The 23828-nt window shown below is 33.9% G+C and overlaps 2 protein-coding genes and 2 long non-coding RNA genes across 6 annotated transcripts in view; 1 reads left to right on the top strand and 3 right to left on the bottom strand.

The window, feature by feature from the left end:
• Window positions 1-15057, bottom strand: part of LOC126918559 (uncharacterized) — a 65992-nt gene extending 50935 nt beyond the window's left edge. Inside the window, exons 1-2 of one of the 2 annotated variants that reach the window (XR_007711362.1) lie at window positions 14761-15057; window positions 14371-14474 (exon numbers count right to left, since the gene is read on the bottom strand). This is a non-coding gene — a long non-coding RNA (uncharacterized LOC126918559). Of the gene's footprint in view, window positions 1-14370 lie in introns of both variants that reach the window. The other variant, XR_007711361.1, reaches the window with a different exon arrangement.
• On the bottom strand, window positions 1433-2766 carry LOC126918557 (uncharacterized). The gene is made up of 2 exons (XR_007711359.1): window positions 2465-2766; window positions 1433-2201 (listed from the first exon to the last, which is right to left on the bottom strand). It is a non-coding gene; the product is annotated as an uncharacterized LOC126918557 (long non-coding RNA).
• LOC126918550 (vascular endothelial growth factor A-A) lies at window positions 2955-9943 on the top strand. Of its 2 annotated transcripts, none has more exons than XM_050726580.1 (6): window positions 2955-3390; window positions 6117-6210; window positions 8229-8440; window positions 8518-8628; window positions 8846-9027; window positions 9534-9943. In XM_050726580.1, the coding sequence occupies exons 1-6, from the start codon at window positions 3232-3234 to the stop codon at window positions 9685-9687; spliced, it is 912 nt and encodes a 303-aa protein (XP_050582537.1). In that variant the 5' UTR covers window positions 2955-3231; the 3' UTR covers window positions 9688-9943. The 2 variants fall into 2 exon arrangements, with proteins under 2 accessions (XP_050582537.1, XP_050582538.1); XM_050726581.1 differs by having other exon boundaries at window positions 8846-9103; window positions 9534-9673.
• A 539-nt stretch (window positions 15058-15596) lies between the features above and the next one.
• Window positions 15597-19387, bottom strand: LOC126918169 (uncharacterized). Its single transcript, XM_050725806.1, has 5 exons — window positions 18839-19387; window positions 18408-18614; window positions 17343-17595; window positions 16746-17241; window positions 15597-16648 (listed from the first exon to the last, which is right to left on the bottom strand). The coding sequence occupies exons 2-5, from the start codon at window positions 18427-18429 to the stop codon at window positions 16136-16138; spliced, it is 1284 nt and encodes a 427-aa protein (XP_050581763.1). The 5' UTR covers window positions 18430-18614; window positions 18839-19387; the 3' UTR covers window positions 15597-16135.
• Between the last annotated feature and the right edge of the window lie 4441 nt (window positions 19388-23828).

The following is a 23828-nucleotide window of genomic DNA, read 5'->3' as shown; positions in this document are numbered from 1 at the left end:
AGCGTTCAAACTGGATCCTTCATCAACGTCCCGATTAATTGTCCACCGGACAGAGTGAAAATTGGGAATCGTTGTAGAGCTATCTTTTAAGTGAGTAGAAATTCTACCTGACAAGGATGCTTTGAAAAATAAAAATGGGGAAATCATCTGTTTAAGCAATCTTCTATAAAAGATATATATAGAATTGTAGAACTATGGAACTATAGAATTATAAAATTATGGGATTGTAGAATTGTAGAATTGTAGAATTTTGGAATTGTAGAATTGTAGAACTCATTATCAGTTATAGAATTATTAGACATAAATTTATGAAATTATGTGACGAAATATTGATAGCTTCAATAGTTTCGTAGAAGTGTAGTTTCTGCTCAAAATTTCAATTAATTCTAGATGTCACATTCGTAATAAAATATCATTTCCATTAATCTATATCGAGATTTCTAGTCATTTCTTCGTAATGAACACTTCGTGACAAAGAATTCCCAAGTCGTCTAAATCCTTACTAAAACCCTACAGGATTCTTCTTTCCTGAATGACGCGTCGGTAAGGAAGTGCATGTAATACGAATGGATTACCTAACGAGCAAAACGGCAATTCAAGCGAAAAAGTCAAAAAATTTCTAAATTAAGATAGAAATATAAGAAGAACCAAGTAAAAAAAACATTGATACGATGCAGATATAGACTCGGCCTCGAAAGATTGGAATTATCAATTTATGCGAGATTAAGAGGAAGGAAACCGCTTTATCGCTTGTTCGTAATTCGATTAGAATTTCCATAAATAAATCGAAACGTTAAAAGCTATGCAGAACGACATTTTTATATTATTTTATATCAAGCGTATATCTCAATTATATTAAATCAATCATTTATAAATATATAAATCATCGAATATATAAACTTATAATATATAAATCATTCGCGTCAATAGGACATTGGAATCTGACTTAACATGTAGAGATAAATAATCTGCACAAGGTAAAACACCTTTCACTTGAATTCCAATTTCCTGTATACAACAATTTGTAAAATATGTATTTACATACAAATTACGAACTAGAATACGTTTTGTAATTTACTTATAAAATTTAATCTAATTATTATAGATATATGCTTAAACATCAATAAAGAACAACCTATTAGAAATAATTTTAGGCTCGAAATGTCAGAATTCATTCCTTTGTTAAATTACCAAATGCGAACAAACTCATTAATATGCATATGAGTAACACAACTATGACGTCTAAAAAATTTGCTTACTACGTACCTACGAATAATTAATTTATGGTATCGTTAAACTATCATGCGTAATTATCAAGTGGAAACCGCAATGTGCGTAATCAGGATATGAATTGTAACCGCAAATTAGTCTGAATAAAACGAAAAAGAGAAGGGGAATTACACAGAAAGCGATATATTTTCATTGCCTCGTATTTCGGTTTCCGATTTCTGTCTCGACAATAGCTTGCTGAATAAACTAGGATCTGAAGGACCTAACCAGTTCTTAAAAACAGTCCTATCGAAATTGTTTGTATTTTGTGCATACGTGATGGCTCCATTACGTTTCATTATCTTTGTTCTTCTTCTGTGTGCTTTTATCGTTACAAACGAATCCAGGCCTCTTACTTTCCCAGAAAGAAGACGATGTCCACGAGGATACAGATACATTCGTAACGTGGGCTGCAGAAAAGTCTTAGATATTTTTAGAAGGTAAGTTATTAAAGATCAATCTCAGAAATTATAAAATTTCTCTCGATACCTGGTGCAATTGTATATTATTTTTTCCATTTGTTCTAGTTAAGTCTAGATAAGAAGTTCTTCCACAGTTCTTAAACAACTAATTGGACTCGTTCGGACCATCAAGGATTAATGGCATATCTATATTCTTTATCAAATATTGCAAAATGTATAATCAGTTACTCTTTTACAACTGTACACGTTTATGATTCACAAATGTAAAGTAAATAACAATTTATTGACGCATAGTTTATGTCATGGATTTTTCCAATCATTATTTGTCAACGTAAGATAAATAACTCAATCGAAATGAATTTATGTACTTTTAAACAGACCGCGATCTTGATATGCACGCGATAATCGATCTATCGCAAACTTTGTTGCTGAGAAAATGGCTGCTCCCTTTGGCTTGCATTCTCAATAATAAAATCGGTCTTTAGTTTTTTCTTAACAGTAACATCAATTCTAAACAAAATAAAACCCGCATAAAATTCTACATGACGTGTTTAGGATAACAGAATTAAAATTTATTTATAGTTGTATCGTTAAAATATAGCGTGACCATAACCTATTCTCTATCTTCGATCATCAAAGATTAATGTAAAAAACATTGGAAATTTCGAATCTCGACAAAACAAGTACGATATATCGCGTTTTCAAATTAAGCTGCAATTATTAATAAACAAAAAACAATTGCTAGCATATAACTATACTGTGATTACACTTACACATTCAATGTCAGCACATTATACTTCTACTTAAATAAATTAGCACCTTGAATAATCGCGTTATGAAGGGCAATCTCGGAATAGTTTCATCTTGCATGCAAATTTATCACCTACCTCGCATATTAGCCCCGTAATCGTGAAAATTTGACTGAGTAACACGTAGACTTAACAATGCCTACGTTGAGCATATCAGAACAGTTAGCAACATTGCACAAGTTTGTTATTAACGATACTATGAATCGATGAACGTAACAATATTATAATTTAATGACTCAATAAGACAAAAGATTGAGCAAATATAAAAAGAAAAATTTAGCTGCCCGACCAGATAACTTCGTGTTCATAAATCCTGATAACGATCGGTAATTACCGCAAACAAAAATGATACTATTGCTACGGTGTTATAGCGAAATTGTGTGATCCGTAGTCCGTATGTGTGAGAATACGCGCGTATGCATTAGCGTGTGTGTAGCCAGAAATACGCGCCGAGCGTACTCGCTTCGGCAGTCGATCGCGGCGCGAGCATACGAACCTGTTCAGGTGTAACTTCCTCGCGTTTTCCTCGTGCATCGTAAACAGCGATTTGAGTGCAATGCAAACGGCGAGACCGAGCGTCACGCAAACACGTGCGATTATTATTTCTCGTAATTAAAATCTGTCGTCGCCGATATACCTGAACGCGTCAAGTTCGTGTGAACAAAGAACGAATTATCCTTGCATTTTTTTTGTGGTGAACACGCGGAGAAAAACGACTGAAAATAGCAAAAATGTCGCATTTAATCAGATACAGAACGCTTGTTCTTGTGATTTTTTGTGGATTGGTGATGCCCCATAAGGCTGAAATAGTATTTCCTGACCAAATAGCTTCAAGACAGTCAAAGTTTCTGGTCGAACCAAGAACAGCAGAAAACACCGCATTGTTATTGGTAAAAACGATCACATATTTTATCGAAGAGATTCGAAAGCGTTACATGTATTTCGTATTTCACGAGTGGAACGCAAAGAGACCGTTCACGAGCCGCGTTGCAACACTCCCACGTTTTCACTTCGATAAATAGCGCAATTATGTTATCCCGCGGGACATTGTGAAGAACATACGTGGCGAACGTTTAAGAATTCATTTGGTCGTTTCGTGTGCAAAGAGCACCGGGTAGTAAGCTGACACAGGTTGTATCTTTTATCGTTGTATTTTTACGCGAAGGTATATATTGGTCGTTCGAACCATTAACATTTAGCAACGCAATTAATCTTTATGAATAATGATCTTATATTTATGAATATATACTTCTGAAATAGATCGATCAACGGAATGTTTTTACCACGAATTTAACATTAAAATCGTAATATACGATGATTATCGAAAAAATATATGCAACACATGTTATCAATTCCAGTGAATTGTGCGGAAGTCAGTCATCCGTCTCGGTTTTGCTACTATATCGTTTCCTATTTTTCCATTATCTTCACCGTACACACGTTAACTTAAGTAACAGTATGAAAAACGGTTGGTAGTTCCTTCTGTCGACGATAGGCATTGATATTACGACATCCTTGCAAACGAGAGCACGATTGCTTTTCCCGCAAAGATCTGAATGACGTCGAAGGCCGTATAACACTAATGTCAAGGATGTATGTGGTATAGAAGCAGGTATGAAGGTAGAAGATCGAGACTGAAAAGTAAAAAACCTCGCGGTGCACGCTTAGGATTCCTGTCACGTTGTTGGTGAATCGATATATAGATAATTGATTACACGTCATTCGACGTTCGAGCGAATACCTAGCCGATTACTTTGCGAAACACGGTTAATTTTATCAGGGAGAGTTGATAAAATTCGTCGTTTGAAGAACGAAACAAAATTAAAAAGTAAGACAAACAAACAAAAAACTCCAATAAAAAATTTCCAAACGATCCGTATTTATGTACAGTTCCACTAACTAATTGTGACCCTCATTCCTCTGAAACTAAAGAGAAATTTAGGTTACGATTTAAAAAACATATACACGGCGACGCTATCGTTGCAAGGTGAAATCTATTCCCCCCCCCCCCAAAATCAATTCCCCCCCGAAATCTATTTCGTCATAAATATCATTTCGCGAAGATAATATTTGTTTGGTCACGACGCCATCACCGTATTTGTACAACGCATATTTCACTGCTACAATAGGGTTATACGACCGAGTTTAACGCCAACTGTAATAGACGATCTTTAAAAGTCGCGATAAAATTCCTGTAAGGCGCCAAGAGACAGCGCTTCTTGGAAAGTACAATGTCTTGGATTTCTCAGCTATGCAAATCGCGAAATACGTAATCTGTTTATTAAAATGCTGGTCGTACCGTTACCGATTCCCTCCGCACCTGTGGAAATATTCAAGTTAACGTGTCAGATCGGTGACAATTCATCGATATACGTGAGATAACTATAGTACGAAATACATATATACGATAAATTGTTGACTGGTCATATCACCTCTGAAAAATCCCAAAAGAAACGAGTGAACCGCATCTATCGAGGCAGAACGTTAACGCCGAAGATGCTTCTGAGAAATCGGTTCAACGTTTTGCAGAGTTTTTAGTGTGCACACGATAGTAGCTTGTCCAAAACCAGTTTTAGATGGAAAGGCGAACGTGTGGTTGAAAAACGACTCGACATGCCTACGCTGGGAGTCTCATACCAAAGACCAAGACGTAAAAAGTGTTTTTTAACAACATTCTAAATATAGCCGCGGCGAAGGACTAATCTCTTTCATAGTTTCCCGGATGATTGACCTAAAATCATTTTGTACCTCTTATGATTACCTTAGTCACGCGAGTATACACAATCGAATTCGATGATTCATCGATTAGCCATTAGCGGGAATACCCCGATTGTAAAATCGAGATTCCACCGTTCGTACATTTTCTTCGAGACTAGAGTATTTCCAAACAAATATCGTGTCCCTTTAGATTATTTCAACAGCACGAACGGTAGCGCAGCAACTCCTATTTTTCGATATCATATGACCCATATTAGAGATCTTAACGCATTCTTCAGAACATGATACGTCAGTACATGATACGCGCGTAACTATTATCTAACCAATGTTCCTTTCAATTTTTCATTCCTTAATATGCATGACAAAACATTGGAATTCCTGATTAGAATCAGGTGGCTGATTAACATGCCTTTTCTTCTCAAAATTGGTTCCGTGTAACGAACGTGTATCTAATAGAATGCAAGAATGACTAAGTTTTTCCAGGAAAACCTGGAAAACCTGGTTTTTGGTTCATCTTGCACAATTCAACTAATACTATTAATGATATTTTGCAAACCTCAAGTTACAAATTATTAGTACTAATCAATTCTCTTACTTTATAATAACAGATATGGTAATGTAACAAACGAAATTTTATAAATAAAATTGTAAAAGAAACATTTACGATTTACAACTTGTTAGTTCATTAATACTATTAATTAGTAAATTATTGTGCAACAGCTCTTTCTTAATCGGGGTTTTATTGGCAATAGCATTGTATCGTTTTATCATTATCAGTTATGGTGTTGACTAATCGAGATAACAAAAAAAAGATAGTCTCGAAACGAATAGAGAACGTAAAAATTTCTCCACAAATTATGTTTTTTCTTTTGTAAAGAAAATGTTCTATTACTTTCAGCGGTCGCAGTCATCGGTAACAGTCAAGAGAATCAATTCGCCAGAAGAGTTCCTTCGAATGATCGGTGTATCACCGTCACAAGTCTTCCTTACTAGTAAGTGTTTACGTCCTTAAATAGATTAATATCGTTCATTATGAATGTTACTTTACAGGAAAATTTTTACTCGGTAATATTGAAAGGAAAAAATATCCGTAACGTAAACGTGATACTACCATAACGATGCAATATAGTAAGAAATTATAGCAGGTAAATTGGCTATAACTGCAACAAATATTGTCCCTTTAGATAAACGCGTTCACCTGAGTGTTATCTTCTAGTGATTACATTGTATAAATAACCTCGACTATCAGTGAACATGAGAGCATTCAGTTGACCGCAGCACAAAAAACGTACTTAACATAAAAATCTTATAAGCGTATACTCTGCGAGTAAAATTACGTATACTTGCAGATATACGACTTGAAATTTCATTCTTCTAAATTCGTGCAACACTGAATCGTCTTACGTGTTCATTATTCTGATATAAATATTATTAGATAAATCTTAAAACAAACTTCTTATTCTTGTGATTACGACCGTCTACGCTAATGACGGTTTGTTAAAGACAAGGAGAGTGGCAATAATGGCATACAAGGATCTTTCGTTGCCATTTCCATTTCCAAGCTTTCCAGGAAGCCTTCATGATCCTCAAAGAAATCAAAATCCTTCAAACAGCAATCGAAATTGTTCATGTTCGGTACCTATTTACTAGTAATTTCATTGATTTCTTGTAAACTGGGTGGTAGTTTCACTTTAGACTGTTCGAATCGTATCCGTAACATTTTTAGTTTTATACGGTTGTTCCAAGGTTGAATTATCGAGCGAAATGATATACGCAATCTGCAATTTACATGGTCGCCTTTTAAATGCGAAAATTAGACGTGACCAAGATCTACGCGTAAGATTAAACCGCTTAAATGTAACGAAATAAAAACTTGAGTCGTGCAAAAAGATATGATTATACGAAGATGGTCATAAAATGAAACGATAATATTCATTACTGTTTGTCCATTATTTTATGTGAACACGATCATAAAAATCGAGCAATAATTCTCGTTATTGTACAAGAAAAAATAAACGAAGAATATTAATCCTTATCTTGTGTCCAAAAAATTTCGCGACAATTCTATTTCGTCGTTTGCCTGTACGTACTTAACTTCAACGACATCGTGTTCATCTTCTCGACTACACTCACTCTTGATGGTTGGTGCAATTTCCTCTTCCAATTTTATCCTATTAAAGCTTTACTCGATCTCTTCTATGTCGACGACGACATCTCGAGCTTGAAAAGATTACAAAGATCACCCTCGCTTAAGTCGTAAGATGTGTCGTCCATTACGTTAATTTTCTTCGCATGGATTTCATTCTGATTACAGTCTCTTATGACGTTACACGTTGATAACATTTCCGTCTATTGAAAGAACTGAGGCTTATAGATTGCCTCATTATGGCCACTGGTGAGATAACTATCATCTTTTTCACATTTTTGGTATTTCCCATGGCGATACAAACAAAATATGTTTCCACATAAAGATCTTAATCTTAATCTGCTGTAATGTTGTAAAATCCTTTTCCAACATTAACATTCTTCCTCCTCGTCCTTTTTGTAACTGCAATTGACATATCAGCGATTGATATCGTATTTGAAAAAATAGATATGTATAGAATTCGTATTATAAGCTTCCATGAAGGCAGACACGTTTATCCTACCATGCGAATCAACCTGCCGAACCAATCGGAGACCACATCCTTCAACAGCTGACTTTCTAAATCGCAAAGGAAATCATCGACCAAAACGAGATAACTATTGAAATAGATAGTTCGAATGAAAAATAGTTAAATCGAGTGAAATAACTTGCGCGTGTTTTTCCATTTTTAAATTGCGTAAAAAGGTGTGACGAGTTCTGCACTAGAAAATTTCCAAGTAGCTACTTTTTACGTCAAACCACAGAAACCACACTGAACTGGATGTAACAGGAATTCAGAGGAAACAAAGGGAAATCCTCTGACTAACTCAGGATCAGGATCGAAATCCGACCTTTTGCTTAACACTCTAATATCTTCTCTTTTAGGCAGAATGGGTGTACCTGAAGAACGCTCGAATAGTGAAATGGCAAAACAAGCTAACTGTGAGCCTTCACCAACCGTAGTTCCTACATATCAACGTAACGATCCGTCTATCATCTATTTTCCCCGGTGTACACGAGTCAAAAGATGCACAGGTTGTTGCGGAAGCGAGTTACTCTCTTGTCAGCCAAAGGAAATAGAAACCCGAAATTTTGAAGTAAGACAACTCGATAAATATATAATTACAGATAAACAATGATGTTCGAAATAATTACATATTACGAATGTTTGAAGATCATGTTGGCAAAATTGACAGCGCAAGGTAGATTCGAGTACCAAGGCAAACAAATCGTACCAATAGATGAGCACATCAGATGCGGATGTGACTGCGTAATAAAACCATCGGTAATTTGAGAATAGCCGATAATTGAGATCTTCCTTCCTAAACTAGTACAACCCGCTCAACACCTCAACAATCCGTGATAACTTTAACATCATAATTTTCATTACACTTTCATTATACACGCCGAATGCATTTATACATTAGAGAGCTAAAGAATATTAAATTCAAAATTTAAGAAAGATAGAATCTAGATTATATTATTTGATAAACTTTTTCCAGGATTGTACGCCCAAACAGGTTTATAAGGAGAACTTATGTAGATGCGTGTGCAGCAACACGGACGATCGAGCGAAATGTATTGAGCACTCAGATAAAATCTGGGATTCGATATATTGTAACTGCTCTTGTAGAAACGCACATGAATGTTCGACCGGCTTCTTTTACAACCAGAATACGTGCAGGTGTGAACGTTCTCCAGTAGAACAACGGAAATAAGAGCACACTATCCTCACTGTTCTCTACTGTTCTATATATCTTGTAAGCTGCGCGCGTTACATTAAATGTTTTCTTGGAATTTCTTTCTTTTTTTTTTTTTTTTTTAATAACTTTATTTTTCTGCTTCATTCGCAAGAACTAACGCCTACCCTCATAACTTACCTTCCTTAATTCTTTTATGCGACCACTACACACTTGACTGCTACTTTATGTTAAATTAATCATTGCATTGACGAGAATCTACCGTATCCCTGTTTCCATCCTGCGCTTGCTTTTATACGTTACAAGAATGACGTAATTAAACTATTACTTCAGCTGAATCAATTGAAGTAAAATATTATTTTCTTCTAATGAATGAATTCATCAATGCACATTGTGTATTTATTAAGGCATGCAAATAATTTTTTTTATAAAGAAGCAAGTTGAAGGCTGAAATATAATCTCAAACTTTTAATACTCAAAAATATTTCAGATGTGAGCAATTACCGATATCTAGATCCTGGTTTACATCTACGAAAGGGACTGATTATAAATTTGGGCAAACACAAAAACCAGATGTACCACCAGTAATAATTCCTCTAGATGCAAATGATCCTAGGAGAAAACCTAAACCAGATCCAGAATAGAAGTCTTCCGTTTATAAACTAAATGTGAATCATAAGACTTTTATAAGACAGCTATTTTAATAGCACTTATTTAGTTTAATTTTTCACCTTTGTGCCATTTTGCTACACACACACATACACATACACGCACACACAATATATAATTACAGTATTTACATAATATGTATTATTAATCCATTATTGTGAATGAATTAAATGAATGTACCTCTAAAATTAAAACGCACTGTGATATAAACAAATATAATTATTTAATGCATATGGTACTAGCTACACTTTTTAGCATCAATTAGCAAAAGGTATTTCATTTTATACATCTTTTGTACATTGTCATTTTAAAAAGTTATATAATTATTGTGATCTGTCGTATCTTGTTCTTATTTGAATACTGCCACTTTCGATCGTTTTGTATATATATAAAATCGTCGTTTTATTAACTTTTAAAGGAGTTCTGCATCTTTCGAATTGAATTGTTCATCGACGTGCTAATGTTCGCCGGGCAGGATGAGAATCGAAAATCGTTGCAAAATTTATTTATATGTAGAACTTATGTAAAATTTTGTATATTGTAGATTAGGCTTCAAGAAATATAAATTAAATTTTTCAGCTATAAATGTTTCGCATAGTACAATTACAATCGCAGTCAATCAATCAAAATCGTATTATTATCATGTAATTACTATGTATTATTGTCATATTATTATCATGTAATTAATAATTCAATATATGAAATAACACTGATTTTTCAACGCGTTACTGATACGTTTCAACGCGTGTAGGTTTGCTGTAAATGGAAGCCCTTCCTATCCACGATCCTTTTATGCAAAAATATATTAATTTTGCATTTAAAAAGTTGAACAAATTCCCCGTTTGTTGTACATTTGCAAAACATCAAACCAAAGCATTCAAAAGATATTACCTGTCTACCTTACCTTATTTTATCTGCTTTAAATACCACCCTTGATTATGCATGCATTTGATTACAAAACATATATTTATGCCCAGATTAATACTCCTAAGAAACAGTCGTTTCTTAGCAGTATCAAAAATACTCTACCTAACCACAATCTCAAATTAAAAGCATTTCATTTACAAATTTCAATAAATCCTACCTAATTGAAGATCTAATTTAACATGCTTGGTAAGAATCTAAAATTTTCATGAGCTCTACCTACATAAATATCTGACTATACTAACAGGAGAAAGGAGAGAGGTATTGTATGAAATGATTCCTATACACTTTTGAATACTTCCCATGTACATATACTTTGAATTACTTTGTGTACCTCTTTTTATTGGTCTTAAAGCAATTCCTGAAATAAACTTCAAAATAATTTAAACGAAGGCGAAGATTCTTTACAGACCCTACCTATAGAAATCTGAAAGCTTTTCTATAAGTCCTGTCCATATCAAAATTTAAGGATCTATTGTGGGAATCATATACAAAAGTCTAAACGTTACAAAGAGAAAGAATGGAGAACTACATAGGACATTATATGGGATACGAGTCCTCTTTTATCAATCTTACAATGAATCCTGAAACAAGCTCAAACACAAAAAATTTAGTAAAATTCTATGAGGCTAATGTATGTATGTAATTAATTACCAAATAAAGAAAAAAATTATTTGAGATGCTATTAAAAGACATTCATAGTAAAGCAATATTCATTACTGACAAACGAACATATTTTAGCAGTATTTTCATTAACAAACACTATGATAATTCGGGGTGTGCTGAAGAAGAGAACGAATCAGTGACCAACATGATCATCAGAATACGATCAACAGACACTCGATATAATCCCAAGCGATAGACTATGAGTGGATTATCTTTTCTTTTTCGCGACACTAATTCAGTAAAGCTAAATGTAAAATCGAAAATTCTCAATATAAATTACGAAGAGTGCTTCATACAATATTTGCAAGTATTAATTAATATAATTAATAATAACTACTAAAAGTAAAAAAAGCAAACAAAAAGTTAGAAAACTCTCAAAAGCAAAAGTAGGATGTCTTAGTTAAACATATTGATCTATGCACTCGTATTTAAATATTCATAACTTTAATAACGAGTGTAATGCTGCATCAGATGATTCAGGAGAAAGTGTTCTTTCACAGTCCAGTGAAAGAAAATTGGGCCTGATATAGGCGCAACACTACTTCAAAAACCGCGATCATTCATCAACGCAACTCTAACTAAAGAAATAATTAAAACAATCGCGATGAAAGACCGCAACACTAATTCTTAAAACAAATTTGATAAAAATTGTTACATACTATTATATATGAAAAGAAAACTACTTCAAGTACATATTACGATAGAAATTGTAATAATATAAAAGTAATGAAATTTGAACATTTCTGAATGTAATTTTAAACAACGGGCAACAAAATTAACTCTAATACGTATATTATTCTTTAGAAAATTCTATGAATTCATAATCAAAATTGCAAAAGATAATCGCGATGTCATAATTCGCAGCACTAAAGCAAACACGAATATCATTTTTTCGCAACTCTAATTCAAACCGTAATGAGTCTCTCGCAACACTTACAAAAAAACGCGACTTGTCCAATATGGTGATGGGCCGACATATAAATCGGCTTAAAAAAATGGAAAAAAAATACTACGAAGATACTAAAAACGAGCATAGTGACAAAGTAGTAACGAGAATGATTTTCCATGCCCTGGATGATCCAGAGGATGGAAAAACATTAGTAGTTGCCCTCTTCTATGGCAAATTTGCCGGGCCTCTTCGGCTCGTAGCCTCTTCTTTCTTCGGGTGCTTATACTGATAAAAATTAAATAAAAAAATATATCGCGGAAGCTGATATGCACATGAACGACTGAGGATCGTAATTATCGTTGATCGCTCGCATGTGCGTACTCCAGCAATAGATAAACGTTCGTTTCGAAATCTACTCCTTACTCGCGTTCACGTCCGCGAAACTCGAAAAATCGATAGACAAAGCCAGAGACAAATGGAATTCGCCATTCGTGGTACCGCTTTACTATCGTTTTTTCAAATCAAATTTCCTGAAACAGGTTGGACACGCGGAAACGCGCCTACCCGATCACAGACTGTGCCAACCTGCCCGGCCCTACCTACTTATAATTAATACACACACATACCAGAAAGTATGCTACCTATCCTAGCTAGTCCTATATTTAAAAAATTGCAAAACAAGCACACCAACACATTCGCTCCACGATTCGCACACATAACTCGAGCGCAAAAGCCTACACTAGAGAGACGTCCCGAGACGCCTCCGACACTCGAGTTCCACACAACTTTCACACTCTAATTTACATAACATTTTCCTGAAATCGACTGACGATAGCTAGCAACCATTGCGTAAAATATGGTAAAGATACGTGTAGGATTCATAATCATGTTATGTAAGCATTCTTAATCTTTGGCATATTATGTTATTTGGAGAGATATCGTTGCGATAAGTGGTAATTTCATACCGTTATAATTGAATATTACTGTTTATTATATGTTATATTTAATAGCTAATATCTAGTATCTAAATATTTTCATTGTATATTGTAAAATTAAAGTTATAATGGTTGGAATTATAAGAACGACGACGCAATTCCACAGCCTAACCACACACACAATGTAGAAAATACGTCGGGCACGATACGCTAATTCAATGTCAGTCGCTAAGAAATTGTTAGGCTTATAAAGTATCCTCATCATGTCCATTGCCTTGGCACGTGAGTGAGGTTTTGGCGATGAACATGGAATGGGTTAAACCTGAAAATCCTGAGCTAAAATTATGATCAGCATATCTATTTGATATATTTTGTATCTAACGGGCTAATATTCTTTGATTTTTCATTTCCATTTTATTTCCAATTTTAATAACTCTATATTTTACTTTGTTAATTTAACGAATTACTAAAATGCTAAACTTGAGTGAAAGAAATTAATAAAGAATGTATTTATTAAAAAACAAATTAGGATTGAATGCAAATACATACTATTAAATTCAATGAATAATAGTGAATTCTAAGTGAAATGTCTGTGAAGTGCCTGTCGCGAAGTGTCTTCTTGCACATGAAAACTGATGCATTCTTAGACAGACTGAACATTTATATCTTCATATTACAATTTTAAATTCTATTGAAATTATACTGAATATGGAACTCGAATAATAAAGTTGTTCAATACTATTATAAAATGGAAGATAAGTATTGTCACTAACATTATTATAATAATTATTATAATGATTTCTATCATTATCGTAATTTTCATAGTGACGAAATCGGAGGGTATCCGATTTCTCTGCTTTAAAGTATTCAGAGTCGGATTTTAATATCCGTTGTCTATTCGAGTATTTATTTATTCATACAAATACATGCTCGTATAAATATTTAATCTTTTCAATCACATATACATATATCAATTGTCAACATTACGTTATCCATACTAGCTCTTTATTATTCACAATGTATTGTTATCAAAATTCAAAAACGCGACGTGCAAGAAATCCTATCCTGAACTAATAAATAGATAAAGACAAGAAAATGTTACTACTCACGGATATAATAAATATCCGCGGTCACTATGCTCGCAAAAAATTCTACGTAATACAACTAGTCACCCGTGTCGATTCGGACCATTCATCCTACGACATGATTGAGTGACTAGAGGAACAAAAGTGCATGCGACTCACCATTAAACGCGGAAAACGTTGCACTGGGTCAGCGGATGTCATGTCTATCATCAAGCAATTCAATCATTGAAGAACACGTGGTAAAAATGCAGGCTGTGAACAATCTGTTACAAGGCACAAAATATTATAATTTGCTCTTAAAGGCATAGAGTTAATTGTTTGAAAAATTTAAGGTAATAAGAGATTGCTATTCGTTAAACTTGAAATATTAATATAAAAATTGGATCTCTAATAATTTTTTAATCATATCAAACATATATTTTCATCTTATAGTTATTATTTATTATTATAGTTATTATTGAAACTTTAGATTATTCTACGTTTTATTTCAATGGAAAGAAAATTATAGAAAATAAAATTAATTCTAACACAGTGTGTAAAACTACTTACATTCTTAGCTTTTGTAGCACAGTGAGATCCTCCTTAAATTAAGCAATGTTAACAACGAGATATAAGTGGTAGTAAAAGAATAATGAAAAAGCAAAGGAACGCAACCAAAAGGTTAGAATACGTTACTGACATAATGCAACATGATATATGTTACCGCACTGAAATTCGACAGCTAAATGATATCCTGCTCTCCAGTTTCGCCACACAATTTCTAATGTGATGGGGAGCGGGGATACATTCGTAAACATTGTATGTATTGTGTTGTTTTGGAATAAGAGTTAGCATGTTTATACGCATTATTTTTCACAGAGTAACAGAAACTTTTATATAAACATATATACGTATTATGAGATCATTATTTATACGATTAGGTACGTACATTCTTAATAAACTTTGGAGATTATTTATTATTAGAATTATATAGTATTATATTAGATTATATTAGAATTACATAGTATATAAGAATTGTATAGTATGAATGAATCTAAGGAATCAATAAATGGAAAGAAAATATTATAATAGAACAAAAATATGGTGAAATAGTTGAATTTTTATATAAAGATCAAAATTCTTTAAGAGCCATTGTAAGGATCAATCCAAATATAAATAATATTTAAAAGCTAAAACTAAAACTTTCGACGCGATATATGTACTCAATTCACAATTTTGTTTCATAATCTCTTTTGCCAGAAAAATCCTCGATTTCGAATGAATAATAAAATTAACAATTTAATATACGTACAAATAAAAAAATGGTATTTCAAATTTTGACTGATAATATACTAAACACTAGTTAACTCGTGACAATTCGAAAAAAAGACTGACATAGTTGGTACAATTTTCAAGATTGAATTTTATTCGAGTTGAAAGAAAACAAAAATTACATACTTAATGCTAAATAAAAAAAGCATATTTTAACTCAGATTTAACACTGTACGAGAGAAATACAGTTGTCTTCGTAAATCTCTGAGTATTTAAAGAATAAGTTATAATAGATTAATCACCTGTAACCGTGGCAAATAGATAACATGTTAACTTAAGCAGTATTTTCTAGTGATTGGTTCATTTAAGCTTGATTACTGGTGAACGCGAAATCATTCAGTTTATCACAACAGAAAAAACAAACTTAATATGTGTACTTAAGTACATTGTAAGCGTAAAATTCGCAACCACGTAAACTTACATGTGGACTTACGGAGAAATAAAGAAAAATTATGAAAAATATCTACTAATTGTAAAAGTAAAAAAGAAACAGTTTCTTAATCTTTTTCCAAAGATATCATCTGCCTGAAAAAGATTTTTCTAATGCTATTTAAGCAGAAAAAGGGATTATTTTTTGCATATCGAGCACTATACTTCCGCCCCTCTTCAAATTTCATTCTTTTAAAATCGTGCAACACTTGTTCATGTTACATATATCAATATCCTGATATATTATCAGATGAATCTTATAATTAAAAGCGAACTTTTTTTTGCCTTTACCATTGGGATCATCCATACTGATGGATGGTTTATTAAAGACAAATTTATTTTTAACATACTGAGCAGTGAATAATGGCATACAAGGATCATTAATTGCCATTTCCATTTTCACATTTTCTAGAAAACCTTTATAATCCGCTAAGAAATCCGCATCCTTCAAAAATCCACCGAACTCGTTCGTATTGGGCACTAGTCTACTAGTAATTTCATTAATCTCCTGTAGACTGAGTAGTCTGACTTTAGGCTGTACGAATCGTACCGTGAAATTTTTAGTTTCACACGATTGTTTCAAGGTTTGACATTGAGACGAGATAGTATATGCAATTTGCAATTTACATGGCTGCCTCCAAGTGTGAAGAGTAGCTGTAGCGAGACGCGAGATATGCGTGTTCCGGGAACCTATGATTCAATGAAACAAGATTAACCTGATTAATTCTAATGAAATTAAAATTCGGATCATGAAAAAAAATCTGAATATTATGTGAAGATAATTATAAAAGTCAAACAATGATTCTCATTAATGTTTGTTGATCATTATTGCAGACCATTATTGTAAAACGAGAAAAAAAATTCTTGCCTAGTTTCCAAAATTTTCGGGAGAATTCTACTTCGCCGTTTGCCTCCACATACTTAACTTGAACGATATCGTGTTTATCTCTTCGATTACACTTTCTCTTGATGGTTGGTACCATTTCCTCTTTCAATTTTATCCTATTAATGCCATGCTCGATTTCTTCTACGTCGGTCGATAAGATGCCGAGCTTGAAAAGGTTGCAGAGATCACCCTCGCTTAGATTGTAAAACGTGTCGTCCACTGCGCCAATTTCCTTCACATGAATTTCGTCGTGATTAATGTCTGTTATGACGTCACACATCGACAATGACGTTTCCATTTCTTGGAGGATCGGCTCGCATATTATACTATTATCATTGACGAAATTATTATGCCTTGTTTGATATTCTTGCTGTTTTCGATAATGACACGAACAAAGTTTGTTCCTATATAAAAACCTAATGTTAATTAAAGTTTTATTTCTAAAATTAAAATTGTTTCTTCTCATTCCATGAAATCTGTAATTTTCATCTTCACATATTCTTACCGAGTTAACCTTTCCTTTTCGTAACTGATATCAGTGGTCGATATAATATGTGGGAATATATGCCTTGTATTCAGTTTACGATTTCGCAAAAAGGTAGACACACGTTCCTTGCCTTTGATCAAACTGCCAAACCAATAGAGGACCACATCCTCCGAGAGCTGACTTTCTAAATCAGAAACAAGACCATCGACCAAAGCGAAATAACTATTCGCAAATGAAATAGCTTGCGCATGGTTTTCCATTGATAAACTACCTAAAAAAAGGCAACAAGTCTTAGGGTGGAATGGTCCCAACTATATTTTAGATCAAACCACAGAAAATACATTGAACGTTCGAACATTCGAACAGGAATTCAGGGGAAACAAGGAGGAAACATTCAGGATGACAAACTTTCTGTTTAACGCGTTTTCTTCCGAAGAAAATGGGAAAATGCAGATTACTCCTGAATAGCGAGGAGGCAATTCCAGCTAAATCAGATAGTTCCAAAAAGATCTTGATTACATTACCACTTTATTTAATACAATCAAAATAAAATGCTATCTTCCTTTCCCAAATGTATACTGCGTGTTTATTAATGGCACATATATGTTTCATTGTAAAAAAGGAAACAAAGGGCTAAGATATTGTTTGAAACACCGAATACTTAAAAATGATATCAGCAATTACCATTGCCTGAAACCTAATCTGTATCTACAGAAGGGATTGGTCATAAATTCAGACAAACATAAAAAAAAATCAAGTAATATTTGACAAGAAAACATAAACCAGATCCCAAATACAAATAAGAATAACGATTTATAGACCGAATCATAATTTTATAAAACAGGTATTTAATTGCACAGACCTAATTTAATCCCTTACCTTTATATCATTTCATTATACACATAGATACACAACAAATAATTATAGTATTTATATAATAGTACATACTCACTATTATAAGTTATGAATGGATGTACTTTTATATATAATAAAAACATTGTGATATGAGGAAGTATATTTATTTAATGCATAGAACTTACATATGTTATTTTAACATTAATTAATAAAAGGTATTTTACTAACTATTGTGTTTGTACATTATCATATAAATATGTTATAATTATTAATCTTGTTCCAATCTTGTTTGCTCCAAATCAGATTGTATGTCATCTAGAGTTTGAATCTGCTGCCTTTTTTTATTATTTTGTATATATAACACCAATGCTTTATTAACTTTCAAAAGAGCTCTGTATTTCTCACTTACAGACGAAACTGATTCAGATATTTCCCCTGAAATATTATGTAACAGAAAGATTGATGATTTATAGTAGCAAAAGTGTTTACAATTTGGAAGGAACTACATACATAACCTCACTTTTATTTGAAGTGTAAGCAATTTGAAAACATGATGCTAAGATTGAAAATTTGCAAAACTTATACACAGAAAATATTTAACGATATATGTAACATGTTTTACCACATAATTAACTTCATTTATAAAAACATTCACTTACTTATAGAAGATGCAATATCACAAATAGTCGATTCTTTTGTAACTCTTGAACGTTTCAATAACTGTTCCATTGTAATAAAGTTAGGACTTAATCGTTTACACCATTTTTTTTATAAAATTAAACTAAAATAATGGAGCAATACAAAAATTAAAAAGATCCCTCACAAATGCTTACAGCCCCAAATGGCGCGAAAAATATCCAAATCAGTCGATCACATTTGTCACGATTATGTGTGGACAAGACAATGTACAAAATATTTACATATTATTTAAATGCCTTTGCATTAAAATTTCTCTCAAAATCACAATAAAAAACAAAATACAATTGTAAGATATTTTGTAATAAATTTACCATGAAACGATATATATTACTTGTTCAATTATCTTTATACAATAAATTGCGAATATGAAAGCTTTCTTTAGTGTTTTAGATCTGAAAGATCACGAAGCAATTCGTGTACTTAATGCGACATTTAAGTGATTTCTTAAAAAACTTTCGTTAAATGTTTATTTTAAACACGTTTATTTTCCATTTATGTTTTTTGTATGTATGCAAAAAATGTTACCAGCAATTGGATATTGTTTACCTTGTTTTACTGCCATCTTCTTGCTGACAATGAAACATTATACCTTTCACTCGTGGATAATAGGTGTCGCCACATATACGATATAAGCGTAAATCATTTTTTCAGAAAAATAAATTATTAATAAGTTAAATATCAATAACAACTAATGACATATCACATACATCTATCTACAATCATATCAAAATGTATTTAACTGTCGATTTCTCGATTTATTTTGTTTTAATCTTAAATCTTAAGAACACAATTACGACGAATTATATGTAATTCTCAATAGCAATTTTGAGTTATTACTTTGCATTAAAAGACTATTTATTGTTGCCTGTAATTCGTGAGTTTCCAAAAAAATATGAATCGAGTTGATCGACGCGGCTAAGTAAATGATAATATAATTTTGCAATTAGAGGTTCTACAACCATATTGTATGCACAAATTGGAGGTTTACATTTCATTTATTTTTATTACGTAATTGATTTACCGTTGGTGATCGACGACGATGAGGATGAAAATTCAATATGCAGCGTTCATTGGATAGCGTTCATTGATTTTATTGAAGCTCCGCGTAATTCAATAATTCCAGCGAATCCAACGTAGGATTTCCATCGCGCGATAGAGATGACTGGTTCGATCGACGAACTCTGCGTGGATTATATTTTATCAAGATCGTGGAGATCACACTAACAATCTACGAAAAGGAGAGTACCGCGGAGAAGGACTTTGCGGGTAATGTTGCTTATCGAGTTGCATGTCCGAGTGCATACTGGACGAAACGAGAGATCTGCGGCGAGTAGACGAGAAGTGTCGTTTTTTTTGCGCCACCCGTTATAATTACCGGGGCCTTGTCACTTTTGCCGAGGCACGGACCGCAGTGAGGTATCTCGTTGGTGCGTCGCCCGGTACGTCGTTTCGTGCGTCGCGGTCGCGTCGCCTCGACCGATCTGAAACGCGGCGGCTACCTCAAAGCGTTCGCTTCGCTTACTCAACGAACAAGCAAAGGAAGTGCAGAAGAAGTAGACGAAGAAAAACACGTGAGACTAAAGACAGAGAAAACAAAGGCAAGCTACGAACCGGTGTGTTCGAGTGACTCGCGTCACGAAATTGTCTCAGCCGGCGCACGTGAACGGCTGAATTTGCAAAGAGCAAACACGTGCGAATAACCCGTTTTCCATTACATTTCAAGCTGCTTGAAAGAGAGAAACGCTGGTCGGATATTATAGTTTTGCAACGTGAAGGATAATGTCGAGCAATGAAGGAGAACGAGATGAAGGAAGGTTCGAAGCAAAGCTTTACATCGATGCAAATTATGTGCAAAGGCACGCACGAGCAAGTTTACTCATAGATAAAACTATACAGCTAAATGTTGAAAAGAACCGACGCGCTTTCGTTGCAATTTAATCGTATAGGATGTTGTACGAATTCAATTTTTTGTCTGGCGGTGAATGCGGCTTAATTACATTCGGTAGCGAGAAAGATTTAAAATTCAAAGAGGAACGGTAGTGGGTCCGGAAAAAACCGGTACCTCGCCTACGTATTTTACGCCACTTTCTTGCGTGTACGCACGCGTGTATCACTGTCTCGCTTCATCGCGCTCTCTCGAGTTCTCCTCAAGGACTCTCTGGAAGGCCCATGTAGCCAGTAAGAGCTTCACGATCGTAACACGGTAGCCAACACGGTGGTAGGTTTAAATCATATTAAAGCGCATCCAAGCACCGGGAACCGTAAGCCTGGATTACTGCTACAAATCGTCCCGTACAGGGAATTCCGCGTACCCAACTAATTCGATCGCCTTTCAAAGGTCCACGCTAATCACGGCCTGCATCCTTCGCTAATTCTACATTTTACTTCTGATTTTTTACACCTACGTGGACGATGTTCGTCTAATGTTCCATTAAGCCTTCAACAGTGTAGTTACCACATACATATACATACTACCTTCTTTAGTTACAACGTATTATCTATCATTTTAAAATATTCGAGGAAACTGAAGTTTTATTATTTTTTCACACGATCTTTGTATTTCTTCATCCAATTTAAAGTTGGATTATTATGGTTATTACTCCGTAAACTTTGCTTTAGACTTGCAAAATATAACGAGGAAAATAAATTGTAATCTTATACAGATATTACATCTTTACGGTTGTATTTTTCATTTTAGTTCGTAATATTTCTCTACATCGTAGATTTGGGACAAATTATTCTTAATTATAGGTGTGTACGTATTTCAATCACTTTAGCACGAGATGATGCTGCAACGACTAACGTTGACCAACCGCAGTTCATTCTTCGACATATTTCGATGTAATTATTAATACTCATTTCTTCGAAAATTGCAACAAGTTTTCGAGATAAAAAGATAATAAATTTCTAACTTCTTCATTCTGAATTCTTCGTTATTGTATTACATTCACATTACACATATTGTATTCGTTACTCTATTATCTAAGGGTTGACGTACGCGTCTGTCCTATCAACATATCGAAATACGCATTTTTAGAGTTTATTTTTTTGAACGACATTGTTCTTGCCATTCTTTACTTTCTGAACTATGATCATTAACACCGTTAGCGAGAAGCTATTAGAAGAAATATGCGTATAATCAATGCTGCGATCTTTCTACCGCTATCAACAGAGCAGAACAATACGAGAGACGAACGGTGCGTGATAAAGTGTTCTCGTGGAAAGTTACGAAACAACGTGGGCAGCGACAGTAGAAAATGGCGTGGGTCGTGACGGCCTGAGACCAGGTGGAACGTGTTTATACAAGATACGACCTGATAAGACATTTCCGAAGCTCGGCAGGAAGGTACTTGCCGCAGACACGAAATGACCAATGTCCAAAACCGATCAACAGCATCAACAGCCATAACTTAATTCTCTATCATTTTGAATAAAGAATAGAATTTCTCTCGAAATTGCATATTAAACACGAGTCGGAGCCATGGTTTTGTTGCATCATCTAGAACGTTAATCGCCACACGAGCCTCTCAAAAGTCAAACTGATGAACGTCACCTTTTATAAATCTCCCAATTTCGTTACCCAAGTACACGATTAATGTTCGATGCTCGAGATAAAGCATTTCCACAAGCTCGTATATCGTAGGCAAATAACATAAATAACAGTAAATTCTAAGGAAAATAAATAAAGAAAGAAACATTTGTAAAATATCATCACATTTCCTTACGTTTAAATTTATGAAGTTAGTCAATGTGATTTCTGAACTGTTCGTATAATGTAAACAGGGACCACTGGTGATGAATTCAGAAAATTTCAAATATAGATAATAAATAATGATTTCGTGATATGTTTCCCTTTATTCAAATGCGTGCTATGACAATTTTATTGCTTTTTTAATAAATAATTCTGGACGAAATTAATTTAGTATAAATTATGGCAAAGATACTAAGGAAGATCCCTTTGAAATTATTAACTGGATTGTAAGACCCACGTGTAGTACATCGGTCATGATTTTATTGAGTCCATAAATATGAATAGATCTATTGAAAACCTAGGTATTCGTAGGTGACACGAAATTGGGTTAGTATTCGTAGCGAGCCATTGTGATTACATAGTTCTATTTGAAATTCAATCCGTGAATCGTGACAGAAAAAATAATATTTAGGAAATAGTAGTAATAATTCTTTACATATCTCGAATTGTAATGCAAATTATACCGCATCTAATTTACACATGATCTTTGGAATCGTGATTTTTTAACCATAAGTAACTTCAAAAGCTTAAAGTAGTAGAAAAGAATGCGAAAGTATGCTTGTTCGTGGCGCAATGCGGCTTGTTACAATCAAACGATTTGGAACAGATACCGATAAATCTAGAAATACAAAAACGTGTTTCATTGAAAATGGTAGTCATAATTTTGTGACCCGTAGTAGTTCAGAAAGAAATTCGGGCTAGCTTTTATGTGATAACAGCAGCAGGACCATTCGTAACCGTGCCATCAATTTTTCCCCTTACACCGCACGTACAGATACTCCAGCCCACTTTGCCTCCGCGTTCTCTATCTCTCCTCTACTCTCTTTTTCTCTCGCTTGTCAGAGCACCAGTAGCACTATTGTATCGCCTCTCTTTCTCCCTGCTTTTTATGTCTCTTTTGTGTTCTCTGATGCACGTTCAGCTCCCGTTGTACCGATTGAGTGTTGACCCCGCTGCGTCACGCTCGCATGCTGCAGTTTGTTCGAAACGATATGCAATCAGCGGCAGAAACGAGAACGAATTTCGAGCGCGTCTAAACTCGTGGCTATGGTCACATTACAACATATCAATGGTAATTCATGAAATCGTAATTTTTAACCTGTTAATCGAGAGAGATGAGTTAATTGGCCATTCGAAATTCCCAAACGATTGGATATAATAATTTATGCGCATTTATGAATTATTAATTCCTAGATTTT

The sequence above is a fragment of the Bombus affinis genome, chromosome 7 (assembly GCF_024516045.1).
Source record: "Bombus affinis isolate iyBomAffi1 chromosome 7, iyBomAffi1.2, whole genome shotgun sequence".
Taxonomy (NCBI): domain Eukaryota; kingdom Metazoa; phylum Arthropoda; class Insecta; order Hymenoptera; family Apidae; genus Bombus; species Bombus affinis.
The sequence above is the reverse complement of the archived record's forward strand: the minus strand, read 5'-3'. Positions and strand labels throughout refer to the sequence as shown.

Excerpts from the sequence above, each read along its gene's own strand:
- LOC126918550 (XM_050726580.1), top strand. The coding sequence starts at position 3,232 with ATGTCGCATTTAATCAGATACAGAACGCTTGTTCTTGTGATTTTTTGT. Across the intron at positions 6,211-8,228 it reads GTCACAAGTCTTCCTTACTA|GCAGAATGGGTGTACCTGAA; the intron begins GTAAGTGTTTAC and ends CTTCTCTTTTAG. Across the intron at positions 9,028-9,533 it reads TACAACCAGAATACGTGCAG|ATGTGAGCAATTACCGATAT; the intron begins GTGTGAACGTTC and ends AAAATATTTCAG.
- LOC126918169 (XM_050725806.1), bottom strand. The coding sequence starts at position 18,429 with ATGATAATGTACAAACACAATA. Across the intron at positions 17,242-17,342 it reads GAAAAGGAAAGGTTAACTCG|GAACAAACTTTGTTCGTGTC; the intron begins GTAAGAATATGT and ends GTTTTTATATAG. Across the intron at positions 16,649-16,745 it reads CATTAATGAGAATCATTGTT|ATCATAGGTTCCCGGAACAC; the intron begins TGACTTTTATAA and ends TTGTTTCATTGA.